The sequence below is a fragment of the Alligator sinensis genome, unplaced genomic scaffold (genome assembly GCF_000455745.1).
Source record: "Alligator sinensis unplaced genomic scaffold, ASM45574v1 scaffold722_1, whole genome shotgun sequence".
Lineage (NCBI taxonomy): Eukaryota > Metazoa > Chordata > Crocodylia > Alligatoridae > Alligator > Alligator sinensis.
In genome coordinates, this window is record NW_005842345.1 from 251,957 (window position 1) to 271,000 (window position 19,044).

At 43.9% G+C, this 19,044-nt stretch overlaps 1 protein-coding gene across 1 annotated transcript in view; it reads left to right on the forward strand.

Annotated features, from left to right (window-relative positions):
- LOC102375383 (potassium channel subfamily U member 1) overlaps positions 1-16,224 on the forward strand; it is a 69,657-nt gene extending 53,433 nt beyond the window's left edge. Inside the window, 5 exon segments of the mRNA XM_025210364.1 lie at positions 2,456-2,533; positions 7,988-8,130; positions 13,526-13,720; positions 15,075-15,187; positions 16,044-16,224. Coding sequence (XP_025066149.1) covers positions 2,456-2,533; positions 7,988-8,130; positions 13,526-13,720; positions 15,075-15,187; positions 16,044-16,224 — 710 coding nt within the window.
- Positions 16,225-19,044: the final 2,820 nt, after the last annotated feature.

Here is a 19,044-nt window from a genome sequence, read left to right on the forward strand (position 1 = left end):
ACCTTTTAGAGGTTCCTATCCAGGTAACTATAACTGAGAGAGATTTTTTTCCCTACTATGATGCAGATACATATTAGAGAGCAAGAGTAGGAAAAGACTGATTGGCAGGAACTGTTGAGCTGGGACAATAGGAGAGAGTATAGATTTTGAAAGGCTTCCTGCAGCTTAACATCCTGAAAGCTACTCGTGCATAAGGGGAACATTTAAAAAAACCTACTTATCAAGGTTGTTAAGACATAAGTGTGATTGAAAAGGAAAAGATAGTTAAAGCTCGTTCAACTTTGTGCAGCATTTGCCAGTCCAGATGGGCCAGTCAGTGACCCGACTTGATGTTCAGCCACCCTGTGGATCCCTTGTCCTACTACTAAACTTTTGAAGCTGTAGAGAAAGCTAGTCTTTCCATATTCATAGCATCGGGAAAGCATATGCATTTATCTTTATTTTGATGTGACCTAGGTTTCCCCAAACGGCCCAGAAACTCTGCTGAATGTTGCAGCAACCGTGGTCTGAATTTGGAAGTTGTAACGAGAGCTGAATCGGTCACGTTTCTTGTAGTTTGGGATTTCATTATGAGCATTTCATATAGTTTCCATCCAAACCTACCAGACTCCTTCCACACATTACCTGTCCCAAGGGGTACTGAATTAGAAAGCTTTGAGAAAAACAGACCCACACAGAGGTAAACATTACTTACACCCACAAGAATGAGCATTTACTAGGGTCAGCATCAATGCCAAGGACTTCTAGTATTTCCCATGGAAAATTTTAGGTTTTCCAGTAATGCTGTAATTATCACCCTGTCATGTCACAGAGCAAACAGGTTGGCAAACCTAGGTACTGAACTAAATAATCTGTGGCATAATCTAAACATATAACGGTAATTAAGTCTGACAACTTAATATGCTACTGAAATTCAAATGTACAGTAGTAATCTACAATTAAGTAATCTTTTGTAATAGCACCCTGCCAGTGTGTAAGATTTCAGGTACGGTGCTGTGTACTGTTTTGTAGCAAAAATATTGACATAAGGAAAATGTATCCAGGCAATGATCTGACAGACATTCAAATCAGCCACTGCAGTACAGGGAAAGGCAGAATAAAGACAATAATTCATTTTCAGGCATTCTGTCAATCTCCTCGGCAGATGCTCTGAGATGCCAGAATATGCCTGGGAAGAGCTTTCTGAGCTGTTGTTTGTACGCCCCACATTTCAAATGGGTTTTTTTAGCAATCCCATCGCCCCAACCCTTGGAACAGAAGTGTTGTCACAGTGGATCACAATAGTGGCCCATCTAGGGATATCTGAGATCTGCATAGAGAAAGGACTCATTGCATTTTACCAGTGAATCCCTCTTTCATTGTCATCCTTCATTGTTCAGGCGCTTTGCACAGGATCCATTACGGATGTGATCCATTTCCCACCATCCTCTTTCTGACTTTGAAGAGGACCTTTTGCCAAGCAAAGAGCTTTTACTATCGTGTGGATTCTGCAGCCTTTACCCTGCATAATATCTTGGGTGACGAGCACTCCCTTTAGTAGTCAGTTCCTCAGATACTATTGTGATGAGCAGCAAGGTATTTATATAGGTGAATAGAACATGAGGCAGCAAAACAGAATCAGCACCTATTCAAATCAGGGAAGAGAAATACAGAAAATAGAGGCATGACTGACAACTGTCCTGGAAAAAAAAGCAACCTGACCCTCCTGCCACTAACACTTGCATAAATCTTAGACACATAGGACTGGAAGTGACTTTGTGGGTCAGGTCCCATTCCCAGGCATGCATTTCGCCAAGAAATCACCCCTTCAAACCCTCATCCATAACCCCCAGCCATTAAACCTTTAGGAACCTCCTGGAGCTTGCCACAGTGGGGACAAGGACACTGGAGCCATTTCCTTGTACAAGTCACCCAGTTGGTGTATTGCAAAAGGATCATGTTCTCCAGGTAGCTTTAGTGGGTCTCTTTTAAACCGCTAGCTTCCAGGCAGATGTGTTGAGCTCCAAAACACAAGACCATTGCTTTCCCCTTCACTTTTGCTGTGCATGTCCCATCCGTTTATTTACAGTCTCCTTGAAGGGAAAAGAAAAAACCCTCCAAGTGCAAATTGGCTTATTGGGGGCTTTGTGCCTAACAACACTATTACCAGCACCGCTGCTCCACAGAGGGTAATTATATTTTAGTTATGATGTCAATAAGCGGCTCCCAGGAGAGCTTTTCTTTTTTAATCCTTTGAAGCTCTGAGTGAATAAAATGCCACCTTAGAAAAGCAAACCAAGGCAAGAAACTTTCTCCATATAGGGAATGCTTTGGGGGTTTTTTTTGCATGACAGTGACTTTATTTTAGGCTCAGGTAAGTGCTTTACTGCATTTGTCAGTCTCTGAACCATTCCTCCCACCCCTCTTTTTACCTCTCTCTCTTCTCCCTCCGTGTTGTTATTGACTGTTTCTGCAGAGGCAGTTGGCAGAGTGAGAACATTGGAGAATCAATCAGTGCTATATTATAAAAGGATCCCCATCATCACAGAGCTGAGTAAGTTATTCTTTGGGAACAAATTTTGCAAAAGCAATATGCGGGCTGCATTATTTATATGACTCGGGCCCGCTTTAGAATTCACAGGCAGAAGGTGACGTGACAAGCGCTGTATGTCCAAGGGAGACTAAAAGGTTTGACTTAGATGTTAATTCAGTGGCTTTGAGGGAGCTGGGATAGTTTATCAGGAGAATAAAAATAACGAAGTAGGACATGGTCCCAGTGTGCTGCAAACCACTAAAGAGTCCATTTAGAAGTGAAAGACCATCCTTACGGCTTTGCCACTGAAGTGGGACTTGGGAGATCTGCATTTAATTCCCTGGGGAGTTTGGGCAAGTTATGATTTCCCAAAAAGGTGGCTGGTCGCATTTCCCTCCTAGTAATTTGTATTCCAGTAGCACCCAGAGGCTTTTCCAGATATGCAACAAGAGGACAGTCCCTCTTCCAAGGAGCTAGCCATCAGGGCTGTTTTGTGTGCAAGATCATTTGGGATGATGGTGAGGGGTTCACACACTCTGGTGGAGGTGTTCCTATCACCCCATCACCAGATAGATAGATCAAGAGTGCCAGGCATTTTACTTTTAGACTAGTGACTTCTACACCAATAGTCACCAGTGGACCTGTGTCCTCATTGCCCCATATTGTTCAGCCACTCTAGACAGCATTCATAACAAATGCAATCCATGGAGCTCTTTCATGCTACTCTTGACTGTTTTTATTTTTGTCTTCATCCCCTGGTGATTACATACTAAAGCCATTAATTAGGAACATGTGCACTGATTAACTGATTACTAGTAACACAGAAGTCAGCATCACACTGGAGTGGTATGCCTTAGCTGTTGGTCTCAGGGGACACGGATGTTTAGTTCCATTTAGAGTGCTGACACAAGAAAGTACTCATCAAATTAGCGTAGCACGTTGCTAGGCATTATGACTGGACCCTGAGTCACTCAGACACTATTTGGTTTGACACGATGCTTTAAAATGCCACATGAACAGTGCAATCCCAGGGACACTTCCTGGAACATAGTCATAGCTGAGCTAGGATCTACAACCTTCCTTCTCGTACAGTGTCCGATGACCTCTGAGGATTGTCCTGCATTAAAGCAGGGACAGCTGAAATGTTTTAAATAAACGGTATGTTTTGCTTGCTTTTGAGATTTGGAAAAGCATTAAAACATTTCTTGTTTCTCTTCCCTCCCTGTCCCTCTGTGCTTCCCAGTTCCAGCTGGGGCAAGGAGTAAAATATCAGAAAGTGGCAGGGGAGGGTGTCATGGTATTAATTCTGCCCTGGCAGCTACTGCATATAGACTAGCACTTAATGAAGAATCCTGGAAAAAAAATAACAACAGAATTTCTATTAAGAGAGTCTCTCCAGCTGAGCTAATTGAAATGGCATGAGTAGGAGTCAAAAGTGCAACTGTGCCTTCTTCCACAGAAAAATCATCCTCATCAGACCTGCCCCAAGGTCAAGTTACTGGCCAAACATTCCACCCACCTCGATGCTCTTCATCACCATGATATATTATTACCAAACCTCACTTATATTAATTAACTTTTCCTTCCAGTGCTCCTGTGCTGCAGGGATACTTTACTGCTACTGCATCGTAGAAGGGGAAATCTGAACACAGAGTGATCATATGACTTGCCAGAATCACACAGAGAGTCTAGGGCAGAATCAGAAACTGAATCCAAAACTCCTGGGGTCTAGCCCAGCACCATAGCCACAGGCCTTCCTTCTTTACAGTCTCAGATTAACAGCCTGTTGGCTGACCATGCCATCAGGTCCTGGCAGTGCCTTCTCACATCTTAACTCTCTGCAGATGCCAGGAAGCAGCAGAAAACATGACAACTGTCATGAAATTTCCAGCTTTTTTCCCAGGCTGAAGAGATCCTTGTTAAATTTAGGCCCACATTGTGCTAATTGTGCATCCCTCCTTGCAGCACTTGCTTTGAACCTGTAACCTCGCTCCCATCCCTCTTTTCAATTTGGTTGCCCCCTGAAATCAGTTGACATATACCCAAGAGCACCACCCCCCATAACAAGGAGGCTAGCTGTTGCTCCACCAGTGTCAATCCCATGTTAACCTTGTACATCAATAGGCCTATTGGATTATGCAGACCTGTGAAGCTTCATTTTTAAATTAATTTATTTTTAGCAGCCCATTACTAACAGGCCTCTGAATCACTTCTCAGAATGGTTCTCCACCCTCCCCTCCCAAAATACTATTGTTGTACAAGAGCAGATCCTGTCCCCACTTAAGGCACCTATCCACAAGCAGTGAGGCTGCTCTGAGGTGCTATGAATGCAGCAAGTCAGAGCAGACTTGACTAATCATCTCATGTATCAGCATGCTATTTTGAAGCGCGGGGACGCTGATACATATGATGCTCCAGGTGCTTTAATTAGAGCAGCTCTCAGAGCCGCTGTAATTAAAGCATGCCCCCCCCAACACACACACAGACGCGCACACACTCCCGGACCACGTGTATAAACACCCATAGTGCAGACAAAATTCTCTCTAAGCTAAATGGTCATTGTTGGGGAGGACAGGGATTGAATGAAGAGAATGGGTTTGAGTGTTAAAATGCCACATCACTGTCACCTGATTTCTCTGAGTACCGATAACTTGGAAATGGTTCCAAAGGGTAAATTTATGGCATGACGAATTCCCAGACCTTCCAGTCTCTGTGACCATCACTTTGTTTTCTGTGCTTGTACAACACCCCACCCTGCTCTGGGGTGCTGAAGGCCAATTACAGTGTAAACAATAAATGAGAAGAAAATAACCATGGCTGCTGTGCCAGCACTTCAACAAAGGGTTCACTCTGACTCCTGAATTTTCCAAAAATCATGCTCTGATATTCTCTTGTGCTAGGGCTTGTGCTTTTGTTTTTCTTGGCTCCCAGCATCTCAGGGATTTTTGATCCAGCTGCTGTGGCCCAGCCTTGCTAAGGCAAAAATGTACAGTCAAGCTAACTTCTTGAGACAAGCACTGGACCAAGGACATGCTTCCCTATAGTTCTGGTGTGTCCGTTCAGAGGAAAACACCTGCAGTTTGTTGATGTGGCTTCAGATTTTAGTCGTATCAGATCTTCAACACAATAATGATGTGTGTCCCATCTCTTGGCACATGTTTCCCTGCCCTTGCCACAGCCTCAGACAGGATGGGAATCTGTTCCTACATGTGGCAATAGCATAGAAAAGGAGATGCCCATAAGATTTTCAGACATGGAAGCACACAGTCCAATGAGACTTGCTTTTGATCGGCTAAAGCTTGTTAGCAGTCCTTTGCACAGATCCTGTTTTAACAAAACTTTTATGTTTAATCATATGATTTAGTCCCAGGCTAATTAGGGAAATCCTCATGTGCTTGAAGTTGGGTCATGAATAAGTGGTTTGCTGGAGCAGGGCTATGGCTCATTTCTGATCAGGACTTTATTCATGGTCTTTTCTTGGACCAATTATTTAGTGGTGGGGCAAGGGATGACATTTATTATATGTCTATATGGTACCTAGCATAATGGGACTCCAAATAGTTTAGCCCCTAAGAGCTTCCTCAGTATATCTGTGAATACTAAGGAGTTCCTCACAGTTCTTCAGTAGCCTCTTGTGAGACGAAGTCCCTGAGGATCCCAGTCCCCCATAGAGACAGCAAGGTATTGCTGGAGCTAATCTCCATAATGAAAAGAGCTCTCCAAGGACTCCAGTCCTGTGTATCGGAAGCAGCCAAGCCATTTCCTCGGGATTTTCACCAGTAATACGATAGCTGGCCTGAATTGGTGCTACCAGGCTTGACTGCCCTCTGCCATAGCTACGCCATAGATACTGGGTGTTCATAACGAATGATATGTCAGTGAAGCACGAAGCTGCCTGGGCCCTGAGGGCATGCCATCTCCTGGTACATTTTGAGGTAATGAGGCATGATAGACAGATACACAGGTTTAATGGAACAAGCACAGACGCCAGACATCCATAAAGGGGCTGGATGTTGGTATAGCTACTGGGAGGGAGGCAGCTCTTCCAGTGTATGGAGAATTGTGCTGTTGCCTTTAGGCCCCCAAGAGACTGCTGAGTGATGGGGAGATGAGGAGGTGGCAGCCAGGAAAGGGAACAGATAAATCCAGCCACCTCACTGCAAGCTGGGCCAAAGGCCATTGCATTTATTGCTGACGAGTCCATCTGGTATTTCCAGTGCGTTTCACAGTGCGTGATTTGCTCTGCTGTAGTTCACAGACATATTAGGAATGGATGTGCCTCTGGAATAAGGACTGCTAGAAATTCCTGAGTCCATGGAGAGAAATAGCTAAATAACCTGATGCTGCCTGCCCCTCTTCCCCCAGGGAGAGAGGAAGAATGTGAATCCCTCCCCCAAATCTGTTACATTATTTCAACCTGTTCCTGGAAATCCATGGTTTTCATATGCAGACTCTTAAGAGACATGTAATAGAGAAATGTAGATTTCCACCAGCTATGAATCTGATTGAACCAAGACCTTACCTTGGGAAATGTCTTCATACAGAATCCACTTCTGGATGGAGCACCTGGGCACCTGGACCCATTAATAGTAACACAAACCTGGACAGCTTTAGTCACCTGCTTTACAGATTATCTGTTCAAATGTTTCTTAGCCCTGGGGGACATGAAATAAATTAATCATTAATCAAAGAAGGGTTACATGTGCTTTTTTAACAGAAAAAATGGGTTCTTAGTCTTAATTCCTATGCTCATTCTGTGCCTCTCCAGCTGTGTTGCTGTCATTCATCAACATTCTCCCTAGCAACACAGCAATACTAGGACATACCTAGTACATTCAGTAGCACAGCAGGTGCCCTCTGCCTGGATGCATGGAGACAATTCACTGAACACAAAAGAAAGTTAAAGCAATGTCATTTGTAACTATGAGGACATCTACTTCGGTTAGTCTGTAAGGTGCAAATCTACCCTGCCTTCTATGAGGATTTCTTCTGCAACTCTGTTGGCTGGCGAGGGCAGACAAGACGGAGTACTTCATTGTACTCCATCACCCAACAGTGGATGTGAGGTGTTCACAAACTAAAGTCAGCCTATTTAAACAGATGGCTCTTTGATTTCCTTTTTAATTAACCAGTGGAAACTCCACCCTTGGAAGCAAAGAAATTGTGGCTTAACTTTTACAAGCCATGTTAAGTGACTTGGAAGCTGAAGTCTTAAAACACTTTTTTTTTTTTTTTTTTTGGAAATGGTCTTTGGGTTCCTCAGAAAACTCTCCCTTATATTATGAGGATAATAAGGTTTTTGCACCAGTGCATGATAGGTCAGGAGCACTGGACATATTTTCCCCTTTCTTTTCTGTTAGCAGCCAGTATGGGAGACAGGACTATGGGCTAGAGGTATCATTTTCCTCCTCCAGTCCTATGTGGTAACTCCTGTGTTTCTAAGCTGTTTCACATCCCTGCCATTTTGTCCTGCAGAATCCATGTCAAATGCCCACTTTATTGATCAGAGTGCTGGAAGCAGCGGGTCGCAGATCCCAGAGCAGGAGCTGCATCTCTCCACCCCTTTTTCCAGTGGAGCTATCTTCTCAGATAGTTTTTTGGATTCTCTTCTGTCCACTGTAAGTAGATACCTCGCTTACCTCCTACATCATACCCTCTGTAGAGGGACTGCAACCATCAAGGGCCAAAGAAAATGCCAGTCTAGCCTGCTCTTTCTACCAGGAGCCATTATGAGCTGTACCACACCACAGAGCAAGAAACCATGGGAAAAGTGGTTGGTGGGCTAATTTAGAGACTGGCTTATCCCTTGAGTGCCATCTCTGTAAATAGCTATCCTTTTTTGCAACTCACTAAACTCTTGACCTAAGCAATGTCTTGTGATAGTGAGCTCCACTGGCTAGAGCGAATTTAGAGAGCCATCATTTCTCAGATACGTCTTATGCAGTGCACAAAGTTATACGCACCCTCGCTTCTCTGTCACAATGCATGTTTTATAGATAGAACATCTGGAGTTACTTTATAAGATGTCGTTTTTGTTTTCCCCCTAAGAATGTTTGCATGCTGTAAAAGATATTTATAATCAGTGAGATCTGGTTTTTGTAGCATGATGCAGTCAGAATTAATCTATCCATGTGAGAAAATGATATGCACTCAAACCACCATTACATATGACACCAGTTTGGCCCCCTTGTTGGAGGTTCTGTTAATGATGCCAAAGACCAAACAGACTGTAGAGATTCAAACGTCTGGCTCCTTCATGTAGCTGAGGGCTCCTCCAAAGATGGTTTGAGATGCAGTGGTAAGATGTGGTGCAAGATAAATTTCTACTACCCCGCCCTGATATAGCTGTTTGCAGGGGCGTAAACAGAAAAACTCATTCTCCAGGCAGTTAGTCCAGCAATAATACTAAAATTCACCTAAAGTGTGATGTGAAACCTATTGAACTCAATAGGAGTCATTCCATTGACTTCAGAGGAATTTATTTCAAGCTGACGGTGTGTTTTCTATAAGATATGCAGCCAATACTATACGTTTTGCCATGATGACAGACCCTAGGTGGTCCAAAAGTTTGCAGGCCACATCAGATTAGGAACCTCTCAAATGAACAAGTCTTTAACTGGCATAAATTATAGATGATGTCCCTGTAAATCATCTGAGCTATTAAGGGTGGATTTAACCTGGCACATTGCATTGAAAATGCAAGGAAAGCAGAGACAAAATAATGGCATTTCCTCCTCCCCCTCTCCACAGCTTCAGGTTGCTGTCAGGAGTGAGTGACACCAGTGATGGAAAGCGTAGGGCAGTTGAGCCAGCATTTTGGCAGGAAGTCAGCAGCTCAATTCATATAAGCTTGCAACTCCCAAACTGGCTGTCCTTCTTTCTTAACTGGGCCGTGCCCCTTTCTTCCTCCCCCACCACCACCATCCATGCTGCAGTCAAATTCCATGTGATTTGCTCTGGATTCAGGTGTAAGGGGATACTGCTTGGGTGGCAGTTTTTTACAGGAATTGAATAAATACAAAACAAATCTCTCAAAGGGATAAGCAGTCCGAAATAAGAGTGTCAAGTCCAGTTACGCTTTCTTGAGAAGGCTTCAGTGTTAGGGAAAGTATTATATTTCTGCTAGTCACTGATATGTCAATCAGCCTGACTGTAATTAATGACTGCTAGTGTCAACTGTAAAAGTAACTTGAGATGTAGCATGACTTGTCTTAAAGGATAAAATTTCACTCAGACTTAAGATCCCAGGTCTGTCGAGGAATGATGAACTCTCAGCTCAGCTTTTAGAGCACTTTTGGATAGATGTTAGCTAGTCCGTAAGTATGGGGAAGGAGAAAAAGAGACGAGATGTTGTTTAGCAGCTGCACTGTCTGGAGGGAGACTGGTAAAATAAGACTAGTAAAGGAGAATAAAGAAACGAAGGAGGAGTTCAGCCATAAAATATCATTTCAGCTTTCTGATCATTATTAGGATCTACTGAATATCCTTGTGTTTTCTGAGGTTACCTCAGAGCCAGTGTTTTCCTGTAACTGGAAAAAGATGGTGATAGATGCTGGTGTGGTGCAAAAGCAGTTGCTGTATGTTCTGGAAAATACAATATAGCTTCCTTGGAAGTCATAAGCAGAATCAGCTTTTATTCTAGTCTGATTCTGGATGTTTCTCTAGGCAGAAAAGAAATGATGCAAAAAGAAAGAAAAGAACAGTCCTGTGGTCTTGAAGTAGAGCCTGGGACTGAATTCAGGTCCTATCATGCATTTTTGGCTTGGTCATGAGCAAGTCAAAAAGGGGCCAGATTTTCAAGTGCTCCACACTTCCAGTTGAGTTTTCCAAAGACACAGCTCTCGACATGAAGTCAGTGGGCTTTACTGGCACAGCCGTAGAAGTATGGGGATTCACAGTCGTCCGTCATGTGTGCGGTGGTGTCCAGGGGAATCTCTATCCTTCAAGCAGTAACTGAATAACACATAGCAAAGCTGGTAATGTTTCTCCTGTACATTGTAAGAACCTGGCTCCTTTAACGTTAGCTTGGAGACCTATTTAATATGTATTGAAATCTTGCCTACACATGCATACACACACATACACACACTCTGTCTTAGACATTTCTAGTTGTTTTTTCTCTTTCAAACTTCTGCAGTATAACTCGGCAACGAAAGTACAGAATGAGGGTGACACGCAAATCCTATTAATTCACCCAAGTATGGAAATACAATCCTTTTGATGTCAAAAAGTACAGCAATGATATGTTAAAGAGCTCAGCACGCTTCAGTTAAATATGTAAAGTGCAGATTCCCCTGGAGCAGTATCACTTCTGGATAACACCAGACTATAGCGCCTTACTTTAAAAGGCTGAGAATTACTCTAACAGCATTATACCCTTTTGCCCGACAACGTGGTCATATGTTCTTAAGCAGATTTAAGTTTAGCTTGGATTTAGTAACACCATTCCTTCTCTACAGCTTGTTTAGTTTCTTTCCTCATGAGAATGCAGGTGACAGATTCCACTAGGTTGTTCTCTATGGAAAATGAGCTTTAAAGGAAGAATGGAAATAAGTCAGCAGAAGCATTGAGAGTGTGAATAGAAGGAACAAGCTGGGATAAAAATAAGAAAAATCTTAATATCTTTGCAACAAATTTGAACTTGAACGACAAGTATTTTTTTCCTGGGGTTTGCAAAAGTTTCCATGGCTTTTTTTTTTCTTCTACCTTTGTCTTTTTAATGTTTTAGGGTGTGCTTAATAGTTCCTGTAGCAAACTCCAGCTCCTTGCTTAAATTGCTTGTACCAACTGACAGTTGTGCAGAATAGGTGTCCAATGCTACCATTCTCATTTGTAAGCCTTTTCCATGCCCTCACTACTTATCAAATAACAACAAAAGTGCAGGACAGGGTAGAATCAGGCCTGCTGTGTGTTACACGGATTGGACTACAGACTCATTGAATGCAGTATAACGCCAGTCTTGGGAGATATTTTAAGAGCTCTGGGGCAGTTCCAGCTTCATGGGTCTCCTTTCAAAGGAAATGGCTCAAGTCTAAAACACTGCAGAGCTTAAAAAAACACAACTACCATCCTAAGGTACTTGCTGTCATCCTGTCTTTGCCACTGGCCTGCTGCATGACCCAGGGCAAGGTGCTCCATGTTTTAATGCCTCTGTTTCCCATCCCACCCTGTGTCTGGCCTGTCTATTTAGGCAATAAGCAATTTGGGGCAGAAGCTGTCACTCACTGTTGGTCTGCCCAGAGTCCAACTGAGGCCTTTACAGTGTGCTTCGGTAATTACATTTATTTGCAGTTGCTGGACAGAAAAGAGGAAGCAAGGTTGTTTAGGATAGTATAAGGAGGAATAACTAGGGTGGAAAGATAAAACTGAGTGACGGAAAAGACTGGCTCAGTATGAGAAAATGTGGTGCAGCCTACTAGACTGACAAGAAGAGACTTACAGGAGGAGATTTTCAAAGTCCCAAATGGCATCTGATAACAAACAAAGGGTGTGTCTACATGAGGCATTTCACTGCACAATAGATTAGTCTACCGCACAGTAAAGCATCACCATCTACACATGCTTGCATTTACTGTGCAGTAAATTAGTCTACTGTGCATTTAGCAACTACCTATAAATACAGCTAGTAACCTAACTGTGCAGTAGATACTGCACAGTAAAACGTGTAGATGCTGGCTGAGAGCAAATTTGCTCCTGGTCAGCCTAGCGAACAGGGGGCCCCAGGGGACAGGGTGCTCTCTGTCCATGGTTCTGGTGCTGCTCATCTTCTCGGCTCCCTCCAGGAGCTGGGAGCTGATCAGGGTGAGAAGTGGGGAGCTCTCTGCCCCCTGTCCCTGGCTCCCCATGCAGAGCTGGCTGCTCTAGGGAGTGAGCAGAGGCTTGAAATCCAGCCCTTGTCTATCCCCCAGAGCATCCAGCTCCATACTGCACAGAGCTGGTTGTTCTGGCGGGACAGGCAAAGGCTGGATTTCCAGCCTCAACTCGTTCCCTAGAGCAGCCAGCTCCACACAGCACAGAGCTGGCTGCTCCAAGGGACAGGGAGGGCTGGATTCCCAGATCCCCTCCTGTCCTCCCCAGACCAGTCAACTCCATGCCAAGCAGGGCAGTTGCCTGCGAGCCCTGTGCCCCGTGTCTGGCAGAAGGCTTGCCCACAGCTGCTTCACACCCTGGACAGGTCCCAGTAAACCCCATGTCCATCAGAGGGCTTGCTGGCAGCTGTGTCCAGATGTGCACAAGGCCAGGAGAGCTCTGCCTGCTCTCTTGGCCCCGTGCACATCAGGTCCCCTCCCAGTGTGCACAGGACCAGGAGATAGTTGCCACTTCAGCTGGCCGAGCTCTCCTGGCCCTGTGCCCATTGGGACCACTCCATGCCCCTTGCCAGCCCCTGATGGGGGTGGGGGAAGGGGGAGGAGTAGAGCCTGGAGCTCCCCCTGGCTGCTGCAGGGGGGCAGAGCCAGGCAGGAGCAGCCCTGTACCGGGCTGCTTCCATTGGGAGCAAATCTGCTTCCAAGAGGGAGCGTGTATAGACATGCTCCCCTGTGGGCTTACTGCACAGTAAGGCTACTTTGAATCAATAGCATGTGTAGACATGCCCAAAGTCTTCTGAGGCAAGTAATAGAAACCCTATTACATGACTCCCTTAGAGCTGGGATGGACAAAGCTAGAGATGGTCAAAAACGTGCTGTCAGAAACTTTTTTTAAATGAAAAAAATAGTTATTTTGTGCAAATAAAGTCTTCTGTGAAATGTCTGTTTCTGATGTACTTCCATAGGAAGATATAGAACAAAAATTGAGAATATATCTGTGTTGCAATTGCAATGTTTTTGTGGGTAACCGTCTCCAGATCAGTTGTAGACACAGAGTTGAAGCATGCATTGTAGAGAGACCCTCCCCAGTTTCAGTAAGTGCAATAGATGTGACCCCATCGTTCCTTTTCAGGTTGAGTGAATTGAGTTTTGTAGGTGCCTCTGAACCTGCAGATTTTCTTACTTGTGCATGCCTTTTTCTTTCCAGACCTACTGTAACCACCATGTCTTAGCTTTGCTCCAGACTCTGGTGACGGGTGGGACAAGCCCAGAGCTGGAGGAGCAGCTTGCAGAGAAGAATGAACTGAGTGCCAGTGACAACAGCATATCATATGTTGCACCTAGGGTGAGGTGCAAGCTGGCTCTTTTGCCACTGTGGAAGGAACTTGCAGCAGTTTCCCCAGTGAGTTATATCACAGTGTTTGTAGAGTTGTGTTTATAGGATGGGTTCTCATCTCACTAACATTGGTGTAAGCCAGGAGTAATTCCCCTGAAGTCAGTGGAGTCCCACTTGACTTATCCCATGTTGAGAGCACAGCCAGGCCCCATGTTACTGTTTCATCAGTGGGTAAGATCAGTCAGCAGTGAGTGTTATCAGCCTAATCTTTGTGTTATGGGTCCTATACCTGAAAGTTTCATGGGATAAGAGATCTCATGGGCTCACATTGACTAGGGAAATTGTTACTAAGTGCAGCCAGTCAATATCTCCTCTGCCTTATCAGTCTAATGCCAGCTTCTATAATTAGCTGGCAACAATGGGTCAGCTCTTCAGCTATCATCAAATTGGCCAGCTTACCCAGTGACAACCCACAATGTCACTAAAATGCAAAATACCCTTGACTTGGATCACACTGGTATCACAGGGCATAATGCCCTGCTGCTTCAGACCCTTGTGTTACGCCACATGTTCTGAAGTGATATTGCATGCTGGTGTAGGCTGGCTTGAGGGTTATGTGGCAATACACTGCAAAAAGCACCATTTATTTCCACCCCTGTGAAAAAAAATCAATAACTTATGGAGTCACCAAGGCAAACAATAAAGCCAGATGAAGCATGGGAATGAATGAATGAAATTCAGGTACTTGGGGGACCTTGCCCATACACAGTCCTTAATTGAGCAGTGGTGACTGGTCCCACATTATCTTGTAAGGACTGAAACCTCCTTCCTTTTTTATAAAACACTTTGGAAGCTTTATAAGGGTACAGCAGAGTGCCACATATCCCTGGAGCCACTTGTTCCCTAGCAGGGGTGCTGGCTCTTTTAATCCCATATTGAAATTCTGGCTCCCTATAAGTCCCAGAGTACATAACCCACGATCAAGTTTTAGAGCTTTTGCTGAATGACAGCCTAATTTTTTGGCTTTGCCTTTTTACTGGCTGCTGGTTGTGAAACACAATCACTGACATGTACACTAGTGGAGATGTAAGCTGATCTGATCAGTATAAAATGCAGAGTCCTTACACTGGATCTGAATCTGTGCCTGGAACTGTTTTCTTCAAATAGCTACAAGTGTCAGGTATCCTTACTTCATATTAATTTGACTCTTAGCTCCTCAAGCTCCTTGACCTTAGCTTGTCAAGTGCCAAAGATGGTGGGTTCTTGGTCCATAAGTGGAACACCTATGTGTTACCATCATGCAAATACTAAATCATGACAGTCCAAAAGTACTTCTTGAGCAATCTCACTAGTGGGTTGCAAAGCCGACTTGACTGCCTCCAACTTTGGTTGGGGTTTTTTGGTTGTTGTGTAATTGCAGGAGGACTGTTTCGGAGATGTTTTCTGCAAAGCATTAGACTTGTTTGGAATCCTTTGCTTTGGCCTCTACCGTCTCATAGAAGAGCCTAATCCGTACAAGAACAGGGGAGTATAGTTCAGATAAAACTTATATACATCAATAATATACACAGCACATTTTTTTTTAGTTGCGGACAAGGAGGTACAGTAAATTTTGAAGCACTCCTGCAAATGGAAGTGTAAAAGCATGCCCATGGCAGGCAGCTTCTCCCATCCAAGCTACAGGTGGAATCTTTACAGGACTCAGTCATAACCCCTTAGTCTTGACCTACAACTATAACTGTGTACTTTAACCTCAAATGTGAGCATCCCCTGCCAATCCAGCAACATGCCTCCCTGAAGACTCACTGACCACACTTACTGATATCCCAGATCCCTTCCCAAGGTTAAATCATGATGAGCGTCCTTGCTATTGCTTGGGATAGCTCCTGAAAAGGGATTGTTAGACGTGCCTAACTCCGGCGGTGGTTACAACTGATGTAAGTTCTTTTAATGGGTCTTTACATGTGAACCATGGTCCTTAGAAAAGAGTCTGTGGGGTACTGTTAGTGCTGTTGCCTGTGTCCATGTATTTCATTTTTTTTTATTTATTTTTTTTACAAATAAACACACCTGACCTTTTCCGCTTTCTGATTCTTGCAATAAGCTTGAGAACCTGTGGTTGAGCAGGAGCAAAACTCGTAGACACGAAGTCTTTAGATTTAAAGACTTCAAGCAGTGAAAAAAAATGTGATCTGTTCCAATGGTTTGTGGACCCAGGCCCTATAAATGGTATCTTATAATATACACCCTTTAATTGTTCAAGATATTTTCTCATGTGCACTTAAACCTTGCAAAAGATTGCTGTTCTTTTGCCATCGTTTGTGTCCCTTAAACAAGCCCAAAGGACACAACAAAATATTTAGTTTCTTATTTTCTGGTGTTTTTTCAGGTGTGTGATTGCTCGGCCTCCGAACAATTTCAAGATGTTGCCTACAGATCTGCTCTTTTGTGTTGTCCCATTCAACATCTCAACAACCAGTAGCCTGTCTGACTGGGCAGAGGCTCTGCCCCCAAGCAGGCAGCCAAGCCCAACGGACTACTCCAAGGCTGACATGGAAGTGAATGCATGAGCCTTTCTCTGCAAATAAAGCAGAATATGTTGGTTACTAGGGCTCCAGAATAATGTTTCCTGGTAGCTATTTCTTATGGATGTAAGAGGCAATTTGCAATATATAAATATTGACACAAGCCAGCTACAGATGCACAAAGTTTGAGATTCTCAAGGGACTTTGGGGGACTTAGGCATACACATCTCACTCTCCCTTGTCACTGGCCTCCTGGCTCCTCATGTGTCTTTAAAAATATCTCACCGGTATTACTGTTTTGCAAGTGACAAGTGGACAGGTGCTTCCCTGTAGTTATCGGGGCAGTCATGGTATCACAGAAAAGCTAAGGCAGGTGAGAGTTTCCATCCCTACCCAGAGCTAAGGACACAGAAGAAATCCAGGAAAGTACTGCTGTCTGTCCCCACTGTGTAAGATGGGTGTGAAGATCTGGACCTTTAAGTCAGTGGTAAAACTCTCTTTATATCAGCGATACAGGATTGGACCCAGAGGGACTGATACGCTAGTAATTGCAGAGAAAAAATTGGGAAGGGGATGGTGACTTTAAATCAAAACATTCCCAAATTATTTCACAATCTAAACCTTCAGAACATGCTTTTTTTAAATTGTATATTAACAGTTTAACCTGGCAAGCAGCTCTACAGTTAAAACGTTTGGAGGGAATGTTGTCTTCTCTTTTTTGGGCGGGGATGAGAGAGAGATGTCTTACAATTGAAAAATTACTGAAATTTCAAGGCTTAAAAGCATTGTTGACTAACTCTATTGACAACACCCCCTACCATGGCTGGAAGAAAGTCTGCTCTGTGCTTGGAAGGTTTCCAGCTCTCAGCTGAGCAATGTGTGGAATTAACTATATCCTATTTTATTATAAACCTACAAACTCTAATAGATCTAAGGAAATTAGTGCTTCTTTACTATGCAGAAGAAGAAAGAACGATGCAGTTCAAAGACTGGCACACTAAGCTGTGCGTTTCTTGCAAGCACAATGGAAGACATTGGTATGCTACATAAAAACCCAAAATGAACTTGCACCATAAATCAGGCACTGTCCTTACACTGCAAGCATTACAAAGTCAGTAGAGGAAAGGAAGAGGAAGGTTTTCTTTCTTTTTTTTTTTCCCCTCCTTCTTCCCCTAACACTAATTAGGTTTGAAAGACTGCAGCTTGAGTCCAGCCACCGCATGCCGAGAAGAAAGGAACCCGAACAGCTGACGCAGAGTTCAGACTAAACTAACTGCAAGCTCCCTAGGGACATCACAAGGTAAACCTGATAGTCTCTGTCATTTACAATCATTATCAGGCAGCTGATTCTCTGTAATTTTACTGGGGAGCCAATTAACAGATCCCTGAAGCTAAGGAAGAAGGTCCTGGTCCTTTTTCTATTTTAAAGGGGAAAAGGGGAAAACAAGTCTTCACTTAAATAATGCAGCAGACTTTTTTTGCCTGGGGATCAGGCAGATCTGAATTTGCACTATCATCAAGGAGGAGGTTGCTGAATGAGGCCTGGGCAATCTGGCCTCAATTCCCAGTTCTGCCACAAGCTCACATGTGACCTTGAGCAAGTCATTTCATGGGTCAGTCTCTCAGCTCCCCCTCTATATGAAGTGAGGAAACAAGCCATCCTCTGAGGATTTAGATGCCTGGCTCTTGGGCTGTGACTCTCTCGTGCCACGTGTGTATAGCCTAGGACAATGAATATGTAAGTGTTACAATAATATGAATGATGGAGATGAAGACAAGTATTTAGACTGAGGCTTGAACTAACACTCTGGGGGGACCCCTCCCTGGATTTGGGTTCTGGGGAAGTTTGGGGGGTTTGGTGTTAGATCTCAGACTTGTTGCCTTGGACTTCTCTCCCTTGGAGCAAACTAATTCCACGTTTTCAATTCATGATGCATTGCAAGCATTGATGGGTGAACTCTTCCTAGAAAAACCAAAATACCATAAGGAAGTGTGCTTTCCTTTTGCCAGCCCTTTCTTGACCTCTGTGTGTGCCAAGAGGTAGGCTGATTTCTTGATGGGATTTTACCCTGCCCAAGAAACACCAGTTGCAGCTACAAACTCATATGCTGGATCCTGCACGTAACCCTGAAGAATATGGGAACTGCTACGCTACAGCTCTTCTGTCAGCATGCAGTCCAAGATCTTACATGCCACAAATCTCATTGATAGCTAATAGAGAAAGTGCAAGAGAAAGGGAGCTGGGTTCTCTTGGAATATGGAAGCAGAGACCTAAGGCTCATCATCAAGCATTATCAATGGTTGCTCTTGTTATCTAAAAACACAAGACAACCAAGAGGAAGAGGGTGTTCTCCCACTTTCACAGGTGGAGGAGTGAAGTAGAGAGATCCTAATCAACTTGTTCATGGTCACACAGTGATTCTGTGAAGGAAACAAGAGGAAAACCCAATTCTCCTCCGTCTCAGAGCCTCAACTACAAGATCTTGCTTCTGCAGAACTCCTCTGGCCATTTCTGTGCTGTCTTCACTACTGGTAGTTGGCCCCTTGGTTTAAACAATAGCTCCTTCAGCCAAAAACATCAGGTGCTGTCTCTGGAGCTGCTGTGTCTCACGTTAGCCTCAAATCCTTTGGAGAGGTGCAGAGTTGGGAGGGGAAGTTATACCAATGAAAGCAAAAATTCAGTGCAATTACAATAAGTGCTATGCAAGTGGCAAACTCTGGTGAAGTCTCGCCTACGACAGGTGAGACCAAAGTGCTGACACGAGTGAAATATAATAGAGGTTTTTTTGTTTTCTTTTGCTTTTATTGTACCTGATCATCACAGATCTAATTTGAAGCGGTGGAAGGGAGAAGGGGCTTACCGAC